Source organism: Nerophis ophidion, linkage group LG23 (assembly GCF_033978795.1).
Source record: "Nerophis ophidion isolate RoL-2023_Sa linkage group LG23, RoL_Noph_v1.0, whole genome shotgun sequence".
Lineage (NCBI taxonomy): Eukaryota > Metazoa > Chordata > Actinopteri > Syngnathiformes > Syngnathidae > Nerophis > Nerophis ophidion.
The window spans coordinates 33,024,367-33,046,932 of NC_084633.1; the positions used below are offsets into that span (position 1 = coordinate 33,024,367).

The following is a 22,566-nucleotide window of genomic DNA, read 5'->3' on the forward strand; positions in this document are numbered from 1 at the left end:
GAATATTTGTTTAGGTAATTGAGATGTGAGTGGCTGCACACATATTCACTGGCACACGGCTGTGTTCAGACTTTTAGACTCTTACCAACTTTTTCTCGCTGTAGCCACAGTGACTGAGCCAACTGAACAGTCACATACCACCAAATCTAAAATGGGTCATTTGGTTCTGTGTCTGACTCCTTGCATATGTGCAGCAGTTGAGGGGGCATATTTTTAAACTAGTTTCCCATTTCTGAAAAGTACTTTTTCACCGTTATCTAACTAAAGTTTATATAATTTTTTCAACTTACAAAATCCAAAACATGTCTAGAACAAGACTTTCTGAATAATATCATTCTGCCTCTTCGTGGTCCACCAGGACAGAGCTAACAAGCTTTAACCTCATTGTGGAGGTAAGTACTTGATTAGCTTACCTCACACTTTTTATGGGTAACCAAAGCTGTTTGGTTGAAATGAGACCAAATAAATAAACACAGGGTATGCAAATTTAAGACCAGGCCCCCCATCGAGCCGGATGAGAAGGTCTGAAATCATCGTTCTCAACAAGTAGTCCTAATTTAATTTCCTGTGTGGCGAGCAGACAGGAAACATCCTGACGCTCTAACATGTTACCTTTTAGCATTCTTCAGGAAGTAACCTAATCCAATAGCAGGGATTAGCTGAGCTCAAGACACAGTAGCCAACATGGCATGCGGCCAATCAGGGTTAGTGTTGGTTCATCTCTGAAAAGCCCTATCACACACATATCCACTGACCAGTGGAGCTGATTGAAGCAGATAAGCTAATTAGCAACTTTTACTCTAAAATCTTCACTTTAAGCTTGAGTGGCATCTGACAGTTGTCACGAATAAAGGAGGTTTACGGCTAAAACGCGTCTGTTATAGTCCGAAATGACCGCAAATCTGTAAGAAAATTGTTAGAACATTGTGTCTCATGTAGTTTACAGTTGCTTTTAACAAGTTGGAATATTCCACTGCGGAGCAAATGGGCTTTGTCTGCAGTTGTGCTATAATACAATAGTACTTTGTATTCTAAGAGTGTGACAAAATATCCCCCAAAATTGCTTTTGCTGCATAGTTTTCAAAAATAGTATTAAAATATGGCTGCTATTAATTTCTTTTATTGTTCCTCTTTGGTGAGCCGGGTTGTCTTACATGTTCAAGGGACGCTCCTTGCCCTAGTGAATGGAAATTGGGCCAAAGTCACAGAAAAAGAAAATACAAACAACTAATATGGTGGACTTGAGAGGTGAAGTTAAACTGAGGCTATGTTCTGACTACAGGACAATTAAAATGTTTATGCCTATATATGACGATACAATTCTGATTATTTTGAGTGTGACCAAGGCCAAATTTCGTATGTGGAAATAAAGCTGATATATATCCGATCCAGTATCCAACATATGAGTCATTAAAGGCCTACTGAAATTAGATTTTCTTATTCAAAGGGGGATAGGAGGTCCATTCTATGTGTCATACTTGATCATTTTGCGATATTGCCATATTTTTGCAGAAAAGATTTAGTAGAGAACATCAACGATAAAGTTTGCTACTTTTGTTGCTGATAAAAAAGCCTTGCCTTTACTCGAAGTCGCAGACGATGACCTCACAAGGGTGAGGGCTCCTCACGTCCTCACATTGTTTATAATGGGAGCCACCAGCAGCAAGACCTATTCGTAACGAGAAAACGACAATTTCCCCATTAATTTGAGCGAGGATGAAAGATTTGTGGATGATGATATTGATAGCGAAGGACTCGAAAATAAATAAATAAATGAAGTTTAAAAAAAAGGCAATTGCATCGGGACGGATTCAGATGTTTTTACACACATTTACTAGGATAATTCTGGGAAATCCCTTATCTTTCTATTGTGTTGCTAGTGTTTTAGTGAGATTAAATAGTACCTGATAGTCGGAGGGGTGTGTCCACGGGTGTCTTAAGGCCAGTGTCTGAGGGAAGTCACGGCGGATACAAGGACGGCGCAAACTCCACACATCTCCGGTAATTGGCAACTTTTTACCACCATTTTCTCACCAAAACCTGCCGGTTGACAAGTGGTCGGGAACCATGTTCGCTTGACCGCTCTGATCCATAGTAAAGCTTCACCTCTGGGAATTTTAAACAAGGAATCACCGTGTGTTTGTGTGGCTAAAGGCTAAAGCTTCCCAACTCCATCTTTGTACTTTGACTTCTCCATTATTAATTGAACAAATTGCAAAAGATTCAGCAACACAGATATCGAGAATACCATTTAATTGCGCGATGAAAAGAGACAACTTTTAGCCGCAAATGGTGCTGCGCTAATATGTCCTGACAGTGCGTGACGTAACACGCACGCGTCATCATTCTGCAACGTTTTCAACATGAAACTCAGCGGGAAATTTAAAATTGTAATTTAGTAAACTAAACCGGCCGTATTGGCATGTTTTGCAATGTTAATATTTCATCATTGATATATAAACTATCAGACTGCGTGGTCGGTAGTAGTGGGTTTCAGTAGGCCTTTAAAAAGCAAAAAACTTCAGAATTCTTTGCCAAAATGGACAGTCACGAAAGGAAATAGTAGACAAATGAACAGAAAACAGGCAAAAAAAGGTGTGTTGGAGATTTAGTTGTTTCAAGCTGTGAGTAATATTATGGCTGTTGCCTGGAGCGTTCTGTTATTCCTTCTCGTTTCATGGCCTTCCACCTGCTCTGATGTCAATAAAATGTATATTTGTGTTTATTTGTCCGCATTTTACATGGGACTGTTCGGTCAATTTGGGCCACTACCAAATTGGATTAGCCGAAAAACCGCGACGGGAAAAGACGGCGTTATTGTGACATTTCTACTTGGTTTGAAGTAAGACAAGGTAAGATGAAACATTATTGTTATGTATTCGTGGAATGTACACAATAATATCGACGTGCAACATGCATTGATATAAATGCGAGTAAAAGCAGTTTTTTCATGCATCTCTGTATCTATCTCGGACTGGACAGGTCTACTTAATGTTATGACCAAGTAAGTCTTTATATTGTTTGTTGTTGAAATTTATTTTCAAGTGTGTCTGGAAAGAAAATAGCAGTAACATTTATCTTGCCATGTTTACTTCCTTCAACACCCTGCAGTACATGCAGTGTGAGGTCATGACGTCATGGACCCATTCCGTTTACATTAAAAAACACTTTTTTAAAATAATGTGAACGACTACATTAAAAGATGAAGTACAACACAAAATTATGGCAACAATTCCCTGCAGTGTAAACATAGCCTAAGAGTTTAAATCAAATGTGGGGACTTATTAAAGAATGACTTTTAAATTGTGGATGGAACAAAGCTGGATTGACTTTGCAGTATCTAAGTTGTTTTTTACTTGTCTCAGCCCTATAAATATACGGACATGTCATATGCTTTTAAAAGCAATAAATCCATCATGTCATTACTGTCATTGCCATTTTGAGTGTAAGCTGTATAGTATATATATTACATATAGTATTGTATCGTGAGGTACACTGAGATTCCCAGCCTCTTGTTTATTTATTCTTTCACACTTTAAATTCTATTATATGAATATATTCGCTTGAACAGTTAGAGCTATGCCTTCTTGCATACTTTTAGCAGCCAAGTACATGAATGTGCAGTAGGGCTACACAAAAAATCTAAGATAAATGCAATCTCAATTCACCCTAAAATGCAATCTAATTTTTAAATGACAATAATGTTTTTGTTTTTACACCAGCAAATATGCTGTCCTGGTTGTTCCAGCTGATGGCTGACGCCACCGGAAGCATCATTTATCAGCTCACGGGAAATGCTTTCATATAATTTAACTGACTATTTGACTTTTCTCTATTATGTGCATTAATGTTTTGAAGGATTTCATTTGACTTGCAGTCTTTCTATTAATTTTTTATTAAAAAAGGCCCTGTCAACTGTTCTTCCGGGATCTGCTATTAAGAACAGCAGAAAGACGTTTGGAAAAAAAGATAGTGAGGAGAAAAAATAATGGTAGTGATAAAAATAATAAGATGAGAGGGATTTAAAAAAAAAAAAGTAAGCACGTGGAAAATATATACCTTCTATATGTATATATAATCCCTATGTCTATACTCAGCAAAAAAAAAGTTTACTTTTTTTTTCAGAATTGTTTGTTTGTACAGTACCATTTTTAGAGCACATGAGTACTCGTTATTTTCAAATAAGTTTCTAATTCTCAGGGACTTGAACACTTTGTTAAAACTAAAACCTCCTGAATTTGATCTTTTTTTATATCTGAGATTACTGTAGGCTAAAGTTCATTTATAATGTGTTTTTTGTCAGCGCTTGTCGTCTGACATTGTTCAGTGACTTTCTGTTTTATGTTTTTATATGTTTCAGTAACAGAGAAATGCATCATACTATTTTTGGTGGAATTCTAACAAGTGCAGAACCACTGCATTAATATTCAAATGTTTATATGTGATGTAGCATTTTTAAACCTGTGATGGCTTCCAGAAGGGGTAAACCTTTCAAAGTTCTGATTTTTGATAATGTTACTGTTGTATACTGTAGACTAGTGTTGGGAAAATAAACCTGACTATAATATTGCTACCAGCATTTAATCAATTAAGTTATCTACTACATTGGTAGATAAGTTGCTGGCACCATGTTATTACATATTTTCTTTAATGCAGCGGGTAGCTTTTCATTTCTTAACCATGTTAATCTGCTTTACAGAGATGGATTAGTGTTCTGGAGGATACAATGAAGAGACTCCTCACGGAAACAGTAGTTTTGATAAGAAATGCAACATTAAAACAAAGGATAAAAAGAAAGTAATGTAGCAATGTGGAAATCAAAATGATTTGACTATACATCAATATATCGTGGGGATGTCAAGAATATATGTATTTAAATCACAGCGCTATGCAGCTGTACCGAACCGAAAAGTTTATACCAATGTTTTTACTACATGTTACACATTCTAAGTAGGGCTGAGCCGATAGTTAATAAATCAATTAATCACATGATAAATAAAAATTGACTCTAACTTTGCCGGCATAAATAATTCGCCATATATTTGTGTGATTGTTTTCTTTGTCTGTCGCTTCCAATAAGGGTGCAAGAGGATTCACTCTACATCATTTTCAACACCTCAGCGCGTTTATTAAATATCAGAATAAATGAACGCAGTCAACCCCTTTGTCAGCCATCCAAAATCTTTGGCTCGGCAGGCGGAAGCGGGACCGCTAACTCACATACAGTATGCCAAATGCACAGTAAGAGCCTCGCGAGTCGCAACTCACTAATGTGATGCACCGCAAAGTAAGAAGAATATTAATAAAGAATATCATTTCGAATCTTAATATCTTTGTGTGGTAATATTTTGACTTCAAACCGAATGATCAACATGAGCCCATCAACAGGAACGATTGGGGCCAGTATGTTTGAATTGTTGGAAATTGATGGCAACCAAAAAACAAAACAAAACAAACCACTTAATGCAGTTTTTAAAATTGGAGAAAAAACGGACTTACAGATGTTCAATATTTATTGAAGTAACATTTTTGCTAACAAAGATTGAGAGCTGGTTTTATTTTTTATTTGTTTACTTATTTAGGATAATTAAAACTACTTGGCCTTCAAATTTCGATGGTAAAAATTAAAGTTAAAGTACCCATGATTGTCTCATACACACTAGGTATAGCGAAATTATTCTCTGCATTTGACCCATCACCCTTGATCTCCCCCTGGGAGGTGAGGGGAGCAGTGAGCAACAGCGGTGGCCGCGCCTGGGAATCAATTTTGATGATTTAACCCCCAATTCCAATTCTTGATGCTGAGTGCCAAGCAGGGAGGTAAAGGGTCCCATTTTTATAGTCTTTGGTATGACTCGGCCAGGGTTTGAACTCACGACCTACCGTTCTCAGGGCGGACACCGTAACCACTAGGCCACTAAACAGGTTAAAATACTAATAAAAATATGGGTTTGTAACGTTGTGAAGGGTTACTCTCATTTTTGTTATTAATATATATTATGTGTGTACATTACATACACATGACGTTAATTTGGTCTAAAAATAATGTTTAGAAAAATATTGATAATCAAAAACAATTAGTGGAACAATCTATCGCTGTAGGTCGTCCTCAGTGCTCGATTCCAATCATCCGTGTTTTCCATACATCCGGCCAGCTCGATGGTGCTTTGCGCTGCTGCATCATTTTTGAGTACATCTATTAATGTTACTGTGGGATGTCCCAGCATACTTGCCAACCTTGAGGCCTCCGATTTCGGGGGGTGGGGGTGTGGTCGTGGGTGGGGCGGGGGGCGTGGTTAAGAGGGGAGGAGTATATTTACAGCTGTAGTTTGCGCAGTTGTGCACTGCACTTTCTAAAAGCTGTAGATGTTATTGTCACATATGCATGATTGATAGATTGATTTAAACTTTTTTAGTAGATTGCACAGTACTGTACATATTCCGTACAATTGACCACTAAATGGTAACACCGCAATAAGTTTTTCAACTTGTTTAAGTCTGGGTCCACGTTAATCAATTCATGTTACAAATATATACTATCAGCATAATACAGTCATCACACAAGTTAATCATCATAGAATATACATTGAATTATTTACAATCCGGAGGGTGGGATGAGGAGCTTTGCTTGATATCAGTACTTCAGTCATCAACAATTGCATCATCAGAGAAATGGACATTGAAACAGTGTAGGTCTTACTTAGTAGGATATGTGTAACATTCACTGTTCTGCGTTGTCTTTTTTTCGTGATGAACACACAGGATTCGAGTTGAAAAGGATTTATTCACCAGCTTTTTCATAGGGACAAAAAGAAAAGGGCGTCACATACAGTCCACAGTGTCTCTCTCCACAGCTGCAGGAGTCAGTGCTCACTCAAACTCAAATTTATGCTTACAAAAGGAAACAACAACAATAATGATAATAAAAATAATGAAAAGGCAAACAAAGCACAAAATAGTCCAAAAACAAATTAATTGAAATAAAAAACAGTATATAAAGTATATACATCAGCAGACAGCAAAAATATATATTAGGGGAAAAAAGGTCCTTATTATGTGTAGCAAATCACCTCTTTTTTTCCCCCACTCACATCAACTCATTTTGTATTTTTTTTTACTACAAACAACAATGCCAAAACTTATTAACAGACATACCTTTTTCATAGCGACGAAAAGAAAAGGGCGTCACATACAGTCCACAGTATCTCTCTCCACTACAGAATAAAGAAAAAGGAAAAAAAAACACACGGACATTAATGGCACAGCAGCACACAAGATGTTCACACAGACGCAGCAGAGTACCCCCGACCCGTGCACAAACTCACGAGGCCAGGAAACCCCACAGCAACTGCTGCTAGCATTAAGCTAATCCACACATCATTTAGCAAATAAGTCCGTTTTTTACAACACTTAATAAAACGAAAAATTCGGGAATTTAACCCGCATGCTTAACAGCATGCCACAAAACAGTGTTCACTTTAAAAATACTTTGAAAGTGACGAGCAAGAAGTTTATAAAAGAATAAAAGGAGAGAGATATAAACATGACTTACCAGCTGCAGGAGTCAGTGCTCACTGAAGCTGGTCACACAGGTGCAATGCCAAATCACCCCCCCGGGAAACAAAAAGGTATGTAATAGAAAACAATGGAGCAGAACCTATTTACAATGACAGACACTTTTGGGGAACTTCACAAAAGAAAATGACGTGAATAAATTACCAAAAATTAAAAATAGAATAAAATAAAATTTAGCTCGGCTACATACTCCCCTCTGAACTTCACCAAAATTCTTCAAGACTAAGCAGAATACTCTAATACATTCATGTTATGCAACTTATTAGTTACTCACATCACTGAGAAAATGGCCGGGGAGGGCTGCGCAACCCTCCTGGGTACACTTGCAAAAAGAGGTGCCTTTTACACCACCTTACACATTACTTTACAAAGGTAATAAAAAAATATACCATTCACAACACAAGGAGTAGCTAATATTTATCACTGCTACTGTAATACATGTTCAACCCCAAACATTGGATTAAACAACTATCTTATGGCACTTGATGGTTTACAGAGGTTTGTAACTCAAACAGATATTTTCTTCTGGGTCATGTTCTGAATTAGCCTATCTACAGGTTTCACCAGCCTACCCACCCTTGTTCTTATACGGGAGACTACACTGATCCCTGTGCTTGGGGCGTCGTCACCATGGCCTGTCCCATCAATCATGCTTGACACACTCATTGGCCTCTGGCTGACACTTTCATCCAGATTAGGGTCTTCAAGCTCCTCATCAGCATCCAGACATTCTGATGGCGAATTGGCAGAAGCACTGTCCAGAACCCAACTGGCTGTTCGGTCTTCTGTGACATCTCCCGTCACCACATCCGAAACCTGACTTTGTGTCTCATCGTGCCTTGACTCAAATGACTCAGTGAATGATGATTCAACATCCTCTTCATTCTCCAACTTAAGCGGAAGAAAGTTGATACACAAGAGGCGGTTGCGATGGACGACCTTTTCATGACCACTGCAAGTGGTCCTTATCCGGTAGGTATGACACCTTGGGTCTCTTGAGACAACCACATACGGAACGGACTCCCATTTGTCCGACAACTTCTTGCGTGCCCTTTCACATTTGTTTGACAAAAGTACTTGGTCTCCCGCAGCGATGTCATGACCTTTGGTCCTTTTGTTGTATAGTTCAGTCTGATGATGCTGACTGGAGACAGCATTGGCCTGGGCAGATGACAATGCCTCTTTTAACTCTTCCCTCAGTTTGAGGACATATTTATCAATGTCACAGTCCCTCTCCACATTGTGGAACATTACGTCAACTGGGAGTCTGGGAATTCTTCCGTACATTAGATAAAACGGGGCATAGCCCGTCGACTCATGGGCGGTGCAGTTGTAGGCGAAAGTCAATGTCTGCAACATTTGGGGCCATTTTTGCTTGGCTCTTGGAGGGAGAGCTCTGATCATGCTTCCCAATGTCCGGTTGAATCGTTCAACTACACCGTTTCCTGTGGGGTGATAGGCCGTTGTCCTTGACTTCTTTACCCCAGAGATCAGCAGCAACTCTCGGATCAACTGGCTCTCAAAGTTGGCTCCTTGGTCGGAATGAATTCTCTCTGGAAAGCCGTAGACACAGAAGTATCGATCCCAGAGTTGATGAGCAACCTGCTTTGCTGACTGATCATGACATGGAAAAGCGTGAGCCATTTTTGTGAAGTGGTCAGTGACGACCAAGACATCCACAGTATTTCCATTTGGGATTTCAGCTGACCAAAAGTCAATGCAGACCATCTCGAGAGGGCTTGTTGTTTTGATGCTCTTGAGAGGCGCTCTCCCTTCGGGTTCTGGTGTCTTGCTCACCACACAGCGCTTGCACAACTTGACATATTCACGGACATCTCGTTCCATGTCAATCCAGAAGAAGCTCTGTCTTGCCAGGTATAGAGTCCTATGCTGTCCCTGATGCCCAGCCTCATCATGGACACCCTGCAGAGCCTGCTTGGCCAGTGATGCAGCCACAACATACTGGTACCGCCTCCTCCCAGTTAGTGAATCTTTGCTCACTCTATATAGGATGCCATCCAAAATCTTGAGCTTTTCCCACTGCTTTAGAGTCTTCTGGACTTTGAGAGGCTCTTTAACTCTTTCTCTTCTCGATGGTCTCCTGCCACGTGCCACATAGTGGATGACTTTTGCCAGTATAGTATCTTCCTGTTGCTTGTCTTGAAGTTCTTTAAGGGAGAAGACAGGTAAGACACTTTCTCCTGGTGGAACAATCTTATGTACATCATTTGCCAGCCAGGAGATCACTCTCTCTTTGGGTCCCTCACTCCACCCAATCTGACCATCCAGGACTGCCGTCACTTCTTCACTGCTCATTGAACTGCATGCCACTTCATATCCGCCCAGTTTTACCTCTTGGCAGTTGGTGCTCAGCCGAAACACATCCTGTATCCCGTCATCCCGGATATGTTGCGCTTCCTCGAGCAGAGCTCTGCTATAAGTCTCTCGCTGACCCGTGGCTTGATGAAGGGTTGCCTGCTTAAGGCATCTGCAACAATGTTCTTACTGCCTGTGATATATTGGATACTGAAGTCGTATGGAGCCAACTTCGACACCCACCGCTGTTCACAAGCATCCAACTTTGGCTTTGTGAGGATGTAGGTCAGTGGGTTATTATCAGTCCAAACAGTGAAGGAGTGTCCCTTCAGCCAATGGCTGAATTTGTCACACACTGACCACTTGAGAGCAAGGAACTCCAAACGATGGGCTGGATACTTGGTTTGTGAGCAACTCAGGGCTTTGCTTGCAAAGGCAATGGGACGTGCTTTGCTCCCTCCTTCAGGGACTTGAGAAAGGACAGCGCCCAAACCGTCAAATGAAGCGTCGGTTGAGAGGATGAATGGGCGACCAAAGTCCGGATGGGCCAACACAACTGAGTTCAACAGAGCAGCCTTTAGTTGGTTGAATGCGTCACTCTGTTCTTGAGCCCAATCACCTGGGCTGAGCTTTTTAAAGTGATAAGCCCGTTTTGCGTTGGCTTTTCCAGTCGCAGCGGCAGTCAGAGAGAACAAGGGCTGCGCCATACTGGAACAGTTTTGTATGAATCTCTGGTAATACATTACCATACCAAGAAAAGACTTAATCTTTTTTGCTGAAGGTGGGATTTCATCATCAAGTCCGCTTCGCTCATGTCTGTGATGACTTGTATCTTTTCAGAGTCAGTGGAAACCCCATTCTCATCAATGATATGGCCCAAGAACTTGACACTTCGCCAGAGGAAATGACACTTCTTCGGGGCCAACTTAAGCCCATGTCCTTTCAACCGCTTAAAGACCATTTCGAGTCTTTTGAGGGCTTCCTCTTCATTTGGGGCAAAAACCAAAACATCGTCGAGGTAGCACAGCAGGGTCAAGAAGTTTTGGTCTCCAAAGACACTCATCATAAGGCGCATGAAACTTGCCGAGCTGTTACACAGGCCTTGGGGTAGTCTGTTGAATTCATGGAGGCCTACTGGTGTAGTGAAGGCAGTGAACTTCTTGTCCTGTTCGTGCATGGGGATTTTGTAGAACCCCGATGTCAAGTCCATGGCGCTGAATATGGCATTTCCCCCTAGCGCAGCCAAACAGTCAGCTTGGTGAGGTACTGGATGGGCATCCTTCACAGTGCGTGCATTAAGCCACCTGTAGTCCACACAGATGCGCAGTTCCCCATTCTTTTTCCAAACCAGTACTAATGGCGAGGCCCACTCACTTGATGACTTGCGTATGATGTTCTTCTCCTCCATCTCAGAAAGGACCTCTCTTAGTTTCTGGTATTGGCTTGGTGGGACACGGCGGTATGCTACTCGAAAAGGGCACTCATCGGTCAGATGGATCCTGTGGACGAAGTCTTTGGCTAGGCCACAATCCAGCTTGTTCTTGGAGAACACATCATCATGCCTCTGTATGAGTTCCACAAGTTGACTCTTCCAATAAGGGGACACTTCACATGAGTGGATGTCTATGTTGTCCAACCCAAGATTAGCAAGCTTATCCTGAAGGGTGAGATTTACAGAGGTGTCAGGCACATGGTCAGGGTCTGCTCTCACGCTTTGGCCTTGTGCTTTTAGCTCTGTGTTGGCGACACAGTCCACTCCAAGCTCAAAGTCTTCAAGTGCCACACAAGGTGAAACATCAGCTAATTTCATGTTCCTCCTCAGTGTTACAGGTTTATCACTTGGGTTCACGACCTTCACAGGAACCCACCTGTCTCCGCTCATTGCTGCCACAGTTCTTCCTACCATGATGCTCTTCCGGTTGGAGTGGGATTTTGCCGGTTCCACCTGTATGGTACTTCCCTCGGAGATAGGAGCCTTTCCAGGAAGTTTTCCCCACACTATGTGCTCCTGTTTTGGTACCAGTGTCACAGCATTAGTAAGCTTCACAGTTCCAATGACGTCTGGGATAATGTCACCTTTCCATCTTGTTATGCCCGAGAGCATGCTCAAAAACTGTTCGATGCCTGGTTCACCAGTAGAGTCAGCTTTACTCATCACGCGCCAATAGCTGGGATCTTGTTTGAATTGGCGTAGCAAGTGTTTCAGCAAATTGGTACCTACTATCATTTAGTCACGCTGGCCTGGCACAACTAATGTGGGCACAATTGCTTCTTTTCCGTAGATTTTCAACTTTAACTGGTGAATGCACTTGGGTTGCACATGCACACCACCACAACCCACCAGAAAAATGTCTTTGATGGACTGGGCACCTTCTGACAGCAACCCTGCCTTGTGGAGCTCCTCTTCTGCTTCTTCACTCATCGTACAAGCCATTGAACCAGTGTCTGGCATGGCATACAGTGCAACTTGGTCATTCACCAGCACATCAGTGTAGAATAGATTATCTGCCTTCTCAAGTTTGTGTATATTCTGGAAAATCATGACACTACCATTTGGTGCAGTCTTGCAGCTCTCCTCATATATTGCATGTATGTTTTCTTCAGTTTTGAGGGTCTGACATGACGTACTCACACTTTGCCCTCCACAGTGTGAGCGACTCAGTTTCCCTGGTTGGGTGTGTGGTTCTCTGCTTGGGTTTGGCGTGGAGCGGCCCGTGGGCAATCTCTCCTTGTGTGGCCAGGTTCCAAGCACCCAAAGCACCTCTTCTCTTTCATGCAGTGTTCACGTGTGATGTGAGTTTTGTCACCACATACACGGCAAGAAGTGGGGCGTGTCCACTGGGTCGGCTGTTGGACTGGGGAGGCTGCTCTGGCCAAAACGCCTTCTAGCATGCTCAGTATTCGTTCTAAAGCCCCTGCTTCTGAAGTGGTGACTGCACTCACCTTTGTCTGTGTAGAAGGTTCTTGAACACCCACCCTCATTGCAGTAAGCTCCTCAACTACAGGTTGACAGGTAGTGGTAGCCGCTGTCACCATTTTGAACTTTTCTGCTTTCATGGCCCTCTTCCTTGCCTGATGCTCTCTCTGGTGCTCATCGATAGCTTCTTTCACCTCCACGGCTGACCATTTGCTGATAGGCTTACATCGGAACACACTGGAGAGTTCGGGGTTGGGGCAGTTCCTGATGAACATCATAGCAATTTGCGCTGACATGTTCTCCATCTTTGCTCCACTTTTCCGCAGATGCTGGTCAGCGTGCTCGGCTGCTGTATTTAGCCTAACCCAGTAATCAACTGGGTTCTCATTCGCGTCAGGCTGTGTAGAATAGAAATCAGCCATCGGTATACTAGACATGGGAGAGTCTCTGAAGTATCTTCTGAGTATGTCGTATACCACTTCAGGGTGTGTGTTTGTATCAGCACTACTCTTCAGCCCCACTTTAACGATACTCTTAGCTCGTCCCAAAAGATGATTGAGGATTTCATCCGTCTGCTCTGTAGTCGGACAATTCTTTTAATGCAGGTAAGCGTCCATAATATCTATCCACTCTTGTATGGTGTATTTGTCTGAGCCATCCCCCCTATACATCACTGGTTCCTTGACAGCTGCATTTACCATAATGTTCAGTCGAGACAAATCAGCTGGGGAAGGTATGGGCTCAAGCGGGGGTGGAGTCATGGGGTGTGGGCAACTAAGTGTGGGGGAAGGTGTTTGGTTGGCTAATATCCGGCTAACAACAGTGTCACCAATGTGGGTTCCCAACTCCCCCAAAAGGTCACGCAATTGTGCCAGGGTGTCATTATTAGCAGCGGTGGGAGTGGAAAACATTTGCCTTGCTACAGGGGTACCATCAGGGCTGCTAAAGCCTGGCTGCCTAGCTTGGGCTGCAGTACCTGCTTGCACCCACCCTCTACCCCTCCCAAATGGTGTAAAATCCATTATATTTCAAACACAATGAATATAACAGTAAGAATATGATGTTGAAATAAAATTTAACTATACAGAGACATGTGGTATAGAGACACTGTATGCGAGGAAACGTAATGATATATTGTGGAAAAACACAGCCACAGAAAAACAAAATCACTTTTTATCAAACGTCTCAACGATCAACGGATCCTTTCTGATTGCTGTATGATACGCTTACTTGCTCACAGCATAACCTCGGCGATCTGCAGCAGCTGATCAGAAGAATCCGGGTCCCGGCACCATTTTGTAACAGTCACTATTCTTCGTTGTGTCTTTTTTTCGTGATGAACACACAGGATTTGAGTTGAAGAGGACCCATAAAGGGAATAAGCGGTAGAAAATGGATGGATGGAAGGATTTATTCACCAGCTTTTTCATTGGGACAAAAAGAAAAGGGCGTCACATACAGTCCACAGTGTCTCTCTCCACAGCTGCAGGAGTCAGTGCTCACTCAAACTCAAACTTATGCTTACAAACGGAAACAACAACCATAATGATAATAAAAATAATGAAAAGGCAAACAAAGCACAAAATAGTCCAAAAACAAATTAATTGAAATAAAAAACAGTATATAAAGTATATACATCAGCAGACAGCAAAAATATATATTAGGGGAAAAAAGGTCCTTATTATGTGTAGCAAATCACCTCTTTTTTTTCCCCACTCACATCAACTCATTTTATATATTTTTTTTACTACAAACAACAATGCCAAAACTTATTAACAGACATACCTTTTTCATAGGGACAAAAAGAAAAGGGCGTCACATACAGTCCACAGTATCTCTCTCCACTACAGAATAAAGAAAAAGGAAAAACACACAGACATTAATGGCACAGCAGCACACAAGATGTCCACACAGACGCAGCAGAGTACCCCCGACCCGTGCACAAACTCACGAGGCCAGGAAACCCCACAGCAACTGCTGCTAGCATTAAGCTAATCCACACATCATTTAGCAAATAAGTCCGTTTTTTACAACACTTAAATAAAACGAAAAATTCGGGAATTTAACCCGCATGCTTAACAGCATGCCACAAAACAGTGTTCACTTTAAAAATACTTTAAAAGTGACAAGCAAAAAGTTTATAAAAAAATAAAAGGAGAGAGACATAAACATGACTTACCAGCTGCAGGAGTCAGTGCTCACTGAAGCTGGTCACACAGGTGCAACGCCAAATCACCCCCCCGGGAAACAAAAAGGTATGTAATAGAAAACAATGGAGCGGAACCTATTTACAATGACAGACACTTTTGGGGAAGCTCACAAAAGAAAATGACGTGAATAAATTACCAAAAATTAAAAATAAAATAAAATAAAATTTAGCTCGGCTACATATGTACAGCGAGCAGAGAACATAGTGAGTTCAGATAGCATAAGAACAAGTATATACATTAGAAATACATTCGATTATTTACATTAGTTTATTTACAATCCGGGGAGATGGGATGTGAACGGAAGAGGATTAGTAAAGGTTTGAAGTTGCCTGGAGGTGTTGTGGTGCATGTACAGTAGATGGCATTATTGTCATGTTTAAGAGTGTCACATGCTGTTTACGGCAGACGGAGTGCCTTATGGTAGACGTAAACGTGACTGCTGTTGTTGTGTGCTGTTACTGCGCTGGGAGGATGTTAATGAAACTGCCTAACAATACACCCACATAAGAAACCAAGAACTCGCCCTCGTACATTCTACAGTTATAACGTCATTGGGCAGACACACTGTTTATAATGTGGGAAAACGGACGTGAAAACAGGCTGTCTTCACTCAGGTCCGCATGAAGCTGGAGGGGGCGTGGCCTCCTGCTCTGCCTGAATTTCGGGAAAAATTTGGCCTGGGAGGTTTTCGGGAGAGGCACTGAATTTCGGGAGATTTTCGGGGAAAAATTTGTCCTGGGAGGTTTTCGGGAGAGGCGCTGAATTTCGGGAGTCTACCGGAAAATCCGGGAGGGTTGGCAAGTATGCGTCCCCGTGACCGTTGCTCGTGTGTTGGTTCCCACAGCAAAGGTGTGCTGGCTGGCAGCTCCTCGTGTCTTTGGCGGTGTACTGCGACCATCCTGAATATTCCAGTATACAGATTCTTGTTGAAAATTTGCACTTTAGTTGATGGTGAGAACTACACATAACTTTCTGGTGTAGCACCCGTTCACAGCCTTCTGCAGCAATGGCCGTTCTGCCATAAAGGAGGGCAGATTTTACCGCCCCATAGAAGAAGCTGAGTTTGGCTTCCCGGGGGAGGTTGGAGTTCCATACCCTAGTCATGCCTTCCTCACTTTTTAGATCTTGTTCTGCAGGGTTGACTTATATATCGTCCAGCAAAATTTGTTATCAGCTCAGACCTAATTCCAAGTTGGGGACAGGAAGTGTACATTCCAAGTTGCAATGCATCGCCACAAACACATTACGGATTATATGTTTATTTCTTATTTGCCAAATATTTGTTGGAGAAAAAAATGCCAGCAGGTTAAAATTGTATTGTTATGCTTCATTTTAAAAATATTTGAACACAAACGCTGAACAGTTTTGTTTTGCATTTTGTTCTCTTACTGAACTGAAATTGAACCAAACCATTACCTTAATATTGGGGTACGTACCGTACTGTGAAGATACTGCACTGTTACACCCTTAATATACAGTATACGCATGGGAAACCGGCCTCTTTGCTGCATCTCAAGGAAAAGGAATAAGGAACTCCTGGTGTCTTTTATAATACATTTTAGAAGCAACAGGCATATTGAATTTAAATTACAAAATACATCGCAAACGCTGTCCAGTTTGGGGCTTAGTTTTATTTTGGTCCAATGAATAAACCCAAATCCCATTGTGAAAATTACAGTGCATCTGTAAAGTATTCGCAGCCCTTGTCTATGAATGTTTTCATTCACCAGCTCACTGTAATCGCAATCACTCAATCGATCGCAACTGGACTAGATTTGACCAATGTAAGTCTATTTAGCATAAACTGATGAAGCCTATTTGGATGATAGGCAAAACGTCTTCTAAGACAAACCAAACAGTCCAGTTGCGATCGATTGAATGCCCTGAGATCACAGCGCTTCACTTTTTCCACATTTTACTATTTATTATTATTTATTTAGTTCATACTGCCAAAATGGAATAAATTCATTTTTGTTCTCAAAATTCTACAGACAATACCCCATAATGATAATGTGTAAAACATTTATTAGCAAATGTATTAAACATAAAAAACATTTCTAAAAAAAATCACATGTACATAAGTATTTACAGCCTTTGCTCAATACTTAGTTGATTGATGCACCTTTAGCAGCAATTACAGCCTATTTAAAAAAAAAATATATATAAGGTCTCAAGTTTGGTATACCTTTTTTGCTGTTTCACCCATTTGTCTTTGCCCATTCCTCTTTGCAACACCCCTCAAGCTCCATCAGGTTGGATGAGAAGGGTTAGTTTTCATCCAGGATGTCTTTGTACATTGCCTGTACTTAGTCTAGTCAGGGAGGAGACCAAGAACCCGATGAACTACAGCATTCCTCTGTGGAGAGAGGAGAACGTTCCAGAAGGACAAGAATCTCTGCAGCAATCAACCAATCAGGCCTGTATGGTAGTGTGGCCAAACGGAAGCCATTTTTTAGTTAAAAGTTTGCCAGACTGCACTTGAAAGATTGAAAGAAACAAATTTCTCTGGTCTGATTAGACAAAGATTGAACTCTTTGGCATAAATGCCAGACGTCATGTTTGGAGGGAACCAGGCCAATACCATCCCTACAGTGAAGCATGGTGTTGGCAGCATCATTCTGTGGGGATGTTTTTCAGCAACAGGAACTGGGAGCCTAGTCAAGTTAGAGGGAAATATGAATGCAGCAATATACAGAGACATCCTGTATGAAAACAGACCTTTTCCATCCAATCTTGTAGAGGTTGACAGATGCTGCAAAGAGGAATGGGCAAAGCAGCCCAAAAATAGTTGTGCCAACCTTGTGGCGTCGCATTCAAAAAGACTCGAGGCTGTAATTGCTGCAGAAGGTGCAATAACATAGAATTGAGCAAAGGCTATTTACAAACCCCGATTCCACATGAGTTGGGAAATAGTGTTGGATGTAAATATAAACGGAATACAATGATTTGCAAATCCTTTTCAACCCATAATCAATTAAATGCACTACAAAGACAAGATATATAATGTTCAAACTCATAAACTTTTTTTTTTTTTTTTTTTGCAAATAAGAATTAACTTAGAATTTCATGGCTGAATCACGTGCCAAAGTAGTTGGGAAAGGACATTTTCACCACTGTGGTACATCACCTTTTCTTTTAACAACACTCAATAAACGTTTGGGAACTGAGGAAACTAATTGTTGAAGCTTTGAAAGTTGAAATCTTTCCCATTCTTGTTTTATGTAGAGCTTCACTCATTCAACAGTCTGGGGTCTACGCTGTCGTATTTTACGCTTCATAATGCGCCACACATTCTCGATAGGAGACAGGTCTGGACTGCAGGCGGGCCAGGAAAGTACCCGCACTCTTTTTTTTAAGAAGCCACGCTGTTGTGAAGTGAAGTGAAGTGAATTATATTTATATAGCGCTTTTCTCTAGTGACTCAAAGCGCTTTACATAGTGAAACCCAATATCTAAGTTACATTTAAACCAGTGTGGGTGGCACTGGGAGCAGGTGGGTAAAGTGTCTTGCCCAAGGACACAACGGCAGTGACTAAGATGGCGGAAGCGGGAATTGAACCTGCAACCCTCAAGTTGCTGGCACGGCCGCTCTACCAACCGAGCTATGCCGTTGTAACACTTGTCTTGCTTGGATGACAACATATGTTGCTCCAAAACCTGTATGGACCTTTCAACATTAATAGTGCCTTCACAGATGTGTAAGTTACCCATGCCTTGGGCACTAATACACTCCCATACCATCACAGATGCTGGCTTTTGAACTTTGCGCCTATAACAAACCGAATGGTTATATTCCTCTTTGTTCTGGAGGACACCACGTCCTCTGTTTCCAAATATAATTGGAAATGTGGACTCGTCAGACCACAGAACACCTTTCCACTTTGCATCAGTCCATCTTAGGTGAGCTCGGGCCCAGCCAAGCCGGTGGCGTTTCAGGACATTGTTGATAAATAGGTTTGGCTTTGCATAGTAAATAAATGATAAATGGGTTGTACTTGTATAGCGCTTTTCTACTTTCAAGGTACTCAAAGCGCTTTGACACTACTTCCACATTTACCCATTCACACACACATCCACACACTGATGGAGGGAGCTGCCATGCAAGGCGCCAACCAGCACCCATCAGGAGCAAGGGTGAAGTGTCTTGCTCAGGACACAACGGACGTGACGAGGTTGGTACTAGGTGGGGATTTGAACCAGGGACCGTCGGGTTGCGCTCGGCCACTCTCCCACTGCGCCACGCCGTCCCCCAAGTAGAGTTTTAACTTGCACTTACAGATGTAGCGACCAACTGTAGTTACTGACAGTGGTTTTATGAAGTGTTCCTGAGCCCATGTTCTGATATCCTTTACACACTGATGTTGGTTTTGATGCAGTACCGCCAGAGGGATCAAAAGTCCGGAATATCATCGCTTACGTGCAGTGATTTCTCCAGATTCTCTGAACCTTTTGATGATTTTACGGACCGTAGATGGTAAAATCCTTAAATTCCTTGCAATAGCTCGTTGAGAAATTTTGTTGTAAAACTGTTCGACAATTTGCTTACAAATTGGTGACCCTCACCCCATCCTTGTTTGTGAATTGCTTAGCATTTCATGGAAGCTGCTTTTATACCCAATCATGGCACCCAACTGTTCCAAATTAGCCTGCACACCTGTGGGATGTTCCATATAAGTGTTTGATGAGCATTCCTCAACTTTATCAGTATTTATTGCTACCTTTCCCAACTTCTTTGTCACGTGTTGCGGGTATTAGATTCTAAAAGTAATGATTATTTGCAAAAAAAAAAAATGTTTATCAGTTTGAACATCAAATATGTTGTCTTTGTAGCATATTCAACTGAATATGGGTTGAAAAGTATTTGAAAATCATTGTTTTCCGTTTATATTTACATCTAACACATTTTCCCAACTCATATGGAAACGGGGTTTGTATATGTACGTGAGATTTTTGTTTTTCAGAATTTCAGAATATTTATTAATGGCCACATAAGGAATTGGTGGAATTCACAATTGGTACAGCTCTTATAGCAAATAAACATACAACCCACATGAACCATTTAAAAAAGAAAATAAAAATCTAATTTGCTTTTTAAAGAACAAAAAAAACATTGTCATTATGGGATATTGTCTGTAGAATTTTGAGGACAAAAATGTATTTATTCCATTCATGGAAGAAGGTTGTAACATAAAATGTGGAAAAAGTGAAACGCTGTGGATACTTTCCAAATGCACTGTAGATAAACCAGGACCCATCCATTCATCCATATTCTACCACTTGTCCCTCTCGGGGTCGCGGGGGGTGCTGTACACCCTGAACAAGTCGCCACCTCATTGCAGGGCCAACATAGATAAACAGACAACATTCACACTCTCGGGCCAATTTTAGTGTTGCCAATCAACACTAAACGTGCGAGGAAGCTGGAGTCCCCGCAGGAAACCAACGCAGACACGGGGAGAACATGCAAACTCCACACAGAAAGATCCCGAGCCCAGAATTGAACTCAGGACCTTCGTATTTTGAGGCACATGCACTAACCCCTGCTCCACCGTGCTGCCCTAAATTACATGTCAACCCAACCGGGATTCGAACCCAGCACCCTTCAATCTGAGTCAACAGTCTTAACAGTTCTTTAAACCAGGACTGAGCAATCCAACAGTTGTGAAGTGTGTCTGACCCATTTTGATCAATCGGTCGAGTTGAACACTGCAACCTTCTGTCAATATAGGTTTAAGTCATGCTACTACAGGGAGAAATTAAGATGGCTACCGGTCATCACTAGACTAATTCAAAGTTTGTGGTTATAGACGGAAGATTGTTGTGTCCCTCTCTGCTTTCAATTATTGTAGGTCATCTGAATGAATAATCAACTCTGTGTTCGTAGGCAATGATGCAATGTTCTGCGATGCCCCTGAAAACATTGTCCCCACTGATCAATCATTTTCTCTCTCTCCTGCAGTACTGGAGGTGAAGAGCAGCCTCCCATCTGGGATGCAGAGCCCAGTAGGAACAGCAAATGAACAGCGGGGAGGAAGTGGAGAAGGTGGGTAGGGAGTCCTTATAAATTGCTGAGTTGTATTTCTTAGTGGAAAAGGGGATCAGTTTTATTCAATGCAACCAATCTTATTTTTTTAAACCTTTAAAGAAAATGTTCCTTGTCATATTTTTTATGATAAAGTGAGAGTTGAAGGTCTCTGACCGCCTGCAGACCTGAAGCAGCAGCAGCGCGAAGCATGTGTGACGTCGCTTTTCTTCACGGACAGAAGTATCCAAACAGAGTCTCTGAACATGAGTACAGTCTCCAATAACACTGGAAATAAATGCTAGATTTGTTGGTAGTCGTTTTTATTAAAGAAAGTATGACGAAAAGGATTGGAGAAATCTCTTTAAAAAAAAAAAAATTCTCAACCCAGCACATTGTACAATAAGCAATTACAATTTAAAAATTGAACAAAATGATATTATGTAAGAAAAATATACATGGTAAAACTATACCTAACAGATTTGTTTTAAATGTATATTTACTTCTTTTTTTTGCCTTTTTAAAGAATATATGCATCCTAGCAACTCATGCGATGACATCATATTGACCACACCCACACCGTCACAGTTAGTTTGGCAATTTAGGGGAAACTTAACAAAATAATGTCTTGCATTACAATCATGCTTTGTCAGGGATGTTTTGTAATATTATTCTGTGATATTTTCACCTACAGAAATGCTAGTTCTGGTCGAGTCCTCAATTACAGAATGATTGACAGGCTGAATATAACATTTTATTAATTATTGGAGACAGTTAAAATATTGTCATGCAGCAATATGAAGACTATTAACTTGTACAACATGTAATGTACAGAATATCAGAAACATTTATTCAGGTAGAAATATCACAGATTATAATTGGAATAAGCTCCAGCCCCTCCATGACCCCAAAAGAAAATGGATGGATGGGTATTACCGAACATCTTTGACAATCAAAATATGATCATAACAATCCACATTTTGTGTCATTAATGCGTGAAACTGGTATCTAAACACGGACCTGTAGCTAATCTTTTGAATGCACGTGTTCTTACAGCAGGAATACAAATTCTGTATCTCTACAAATTACAAAATTTTCAAGACACCAACACACAGGAGGCAATTTTTTTTGTCATCAAATGGTGTTTGTCGTTTTTGTAATGAACTGTTTAAAAAGCATAATGTTTAAAACACATTTTATTAAAGCCAATTAATTGTCCGTTCAAGGTCCTGAGTTCAATCCTGGGCTCGGGATCTTTCTATGTGGTGTTTGCATGTTCTCCCCGTGACTGCGTGGGTTCCCTGCTGGTACTCCGGCTTCCTCCCACTTCCAAAGACATGCACCTGGGGATAGGTTGATTGGCAACACTAAAATGGCCCTAATGTGTGAATGTGAGTGTGAATTTTGTCTATCTGTGTTGACCCTGTGATGAGGTGGTGACTTGTCCAGAGTGTACACCGCCTACCGCCCAAATGCAGCTAAGATAGGCTCCAGCAACACCCGCGACCGCGAAAGGGACAAGCGGC

The 22,566-nt window shown here is 41.3% G+C and overlaps 1 protein-coding gene across 9 annotated transcripts in view; it reads left to right on the top strand.

The window, feature by feature from the left end:
- hdac5 (histone deacetylase 5) overlaps positions 1 to 22,566 on the top strand; it is a 124,929-nt gene that overhangs the window by 61,572 nt on the left and 40,791 nt on the right. For all 9 annotated transcript variants that reach the window (XM_061884201.1, XM_061884196.1, XM_061884197.1 and 6 more), the window contains one exon: positions 20,978 to 21,061. In XM_061884201.1, coding sequence (XP_061740185.1) covers positions 20,978 to 21,061 — 84 coding nt within the window. The remainder of the gene's footprint in view (positions 1 to 20,977; positions 21,062 to 22,566) is intronic.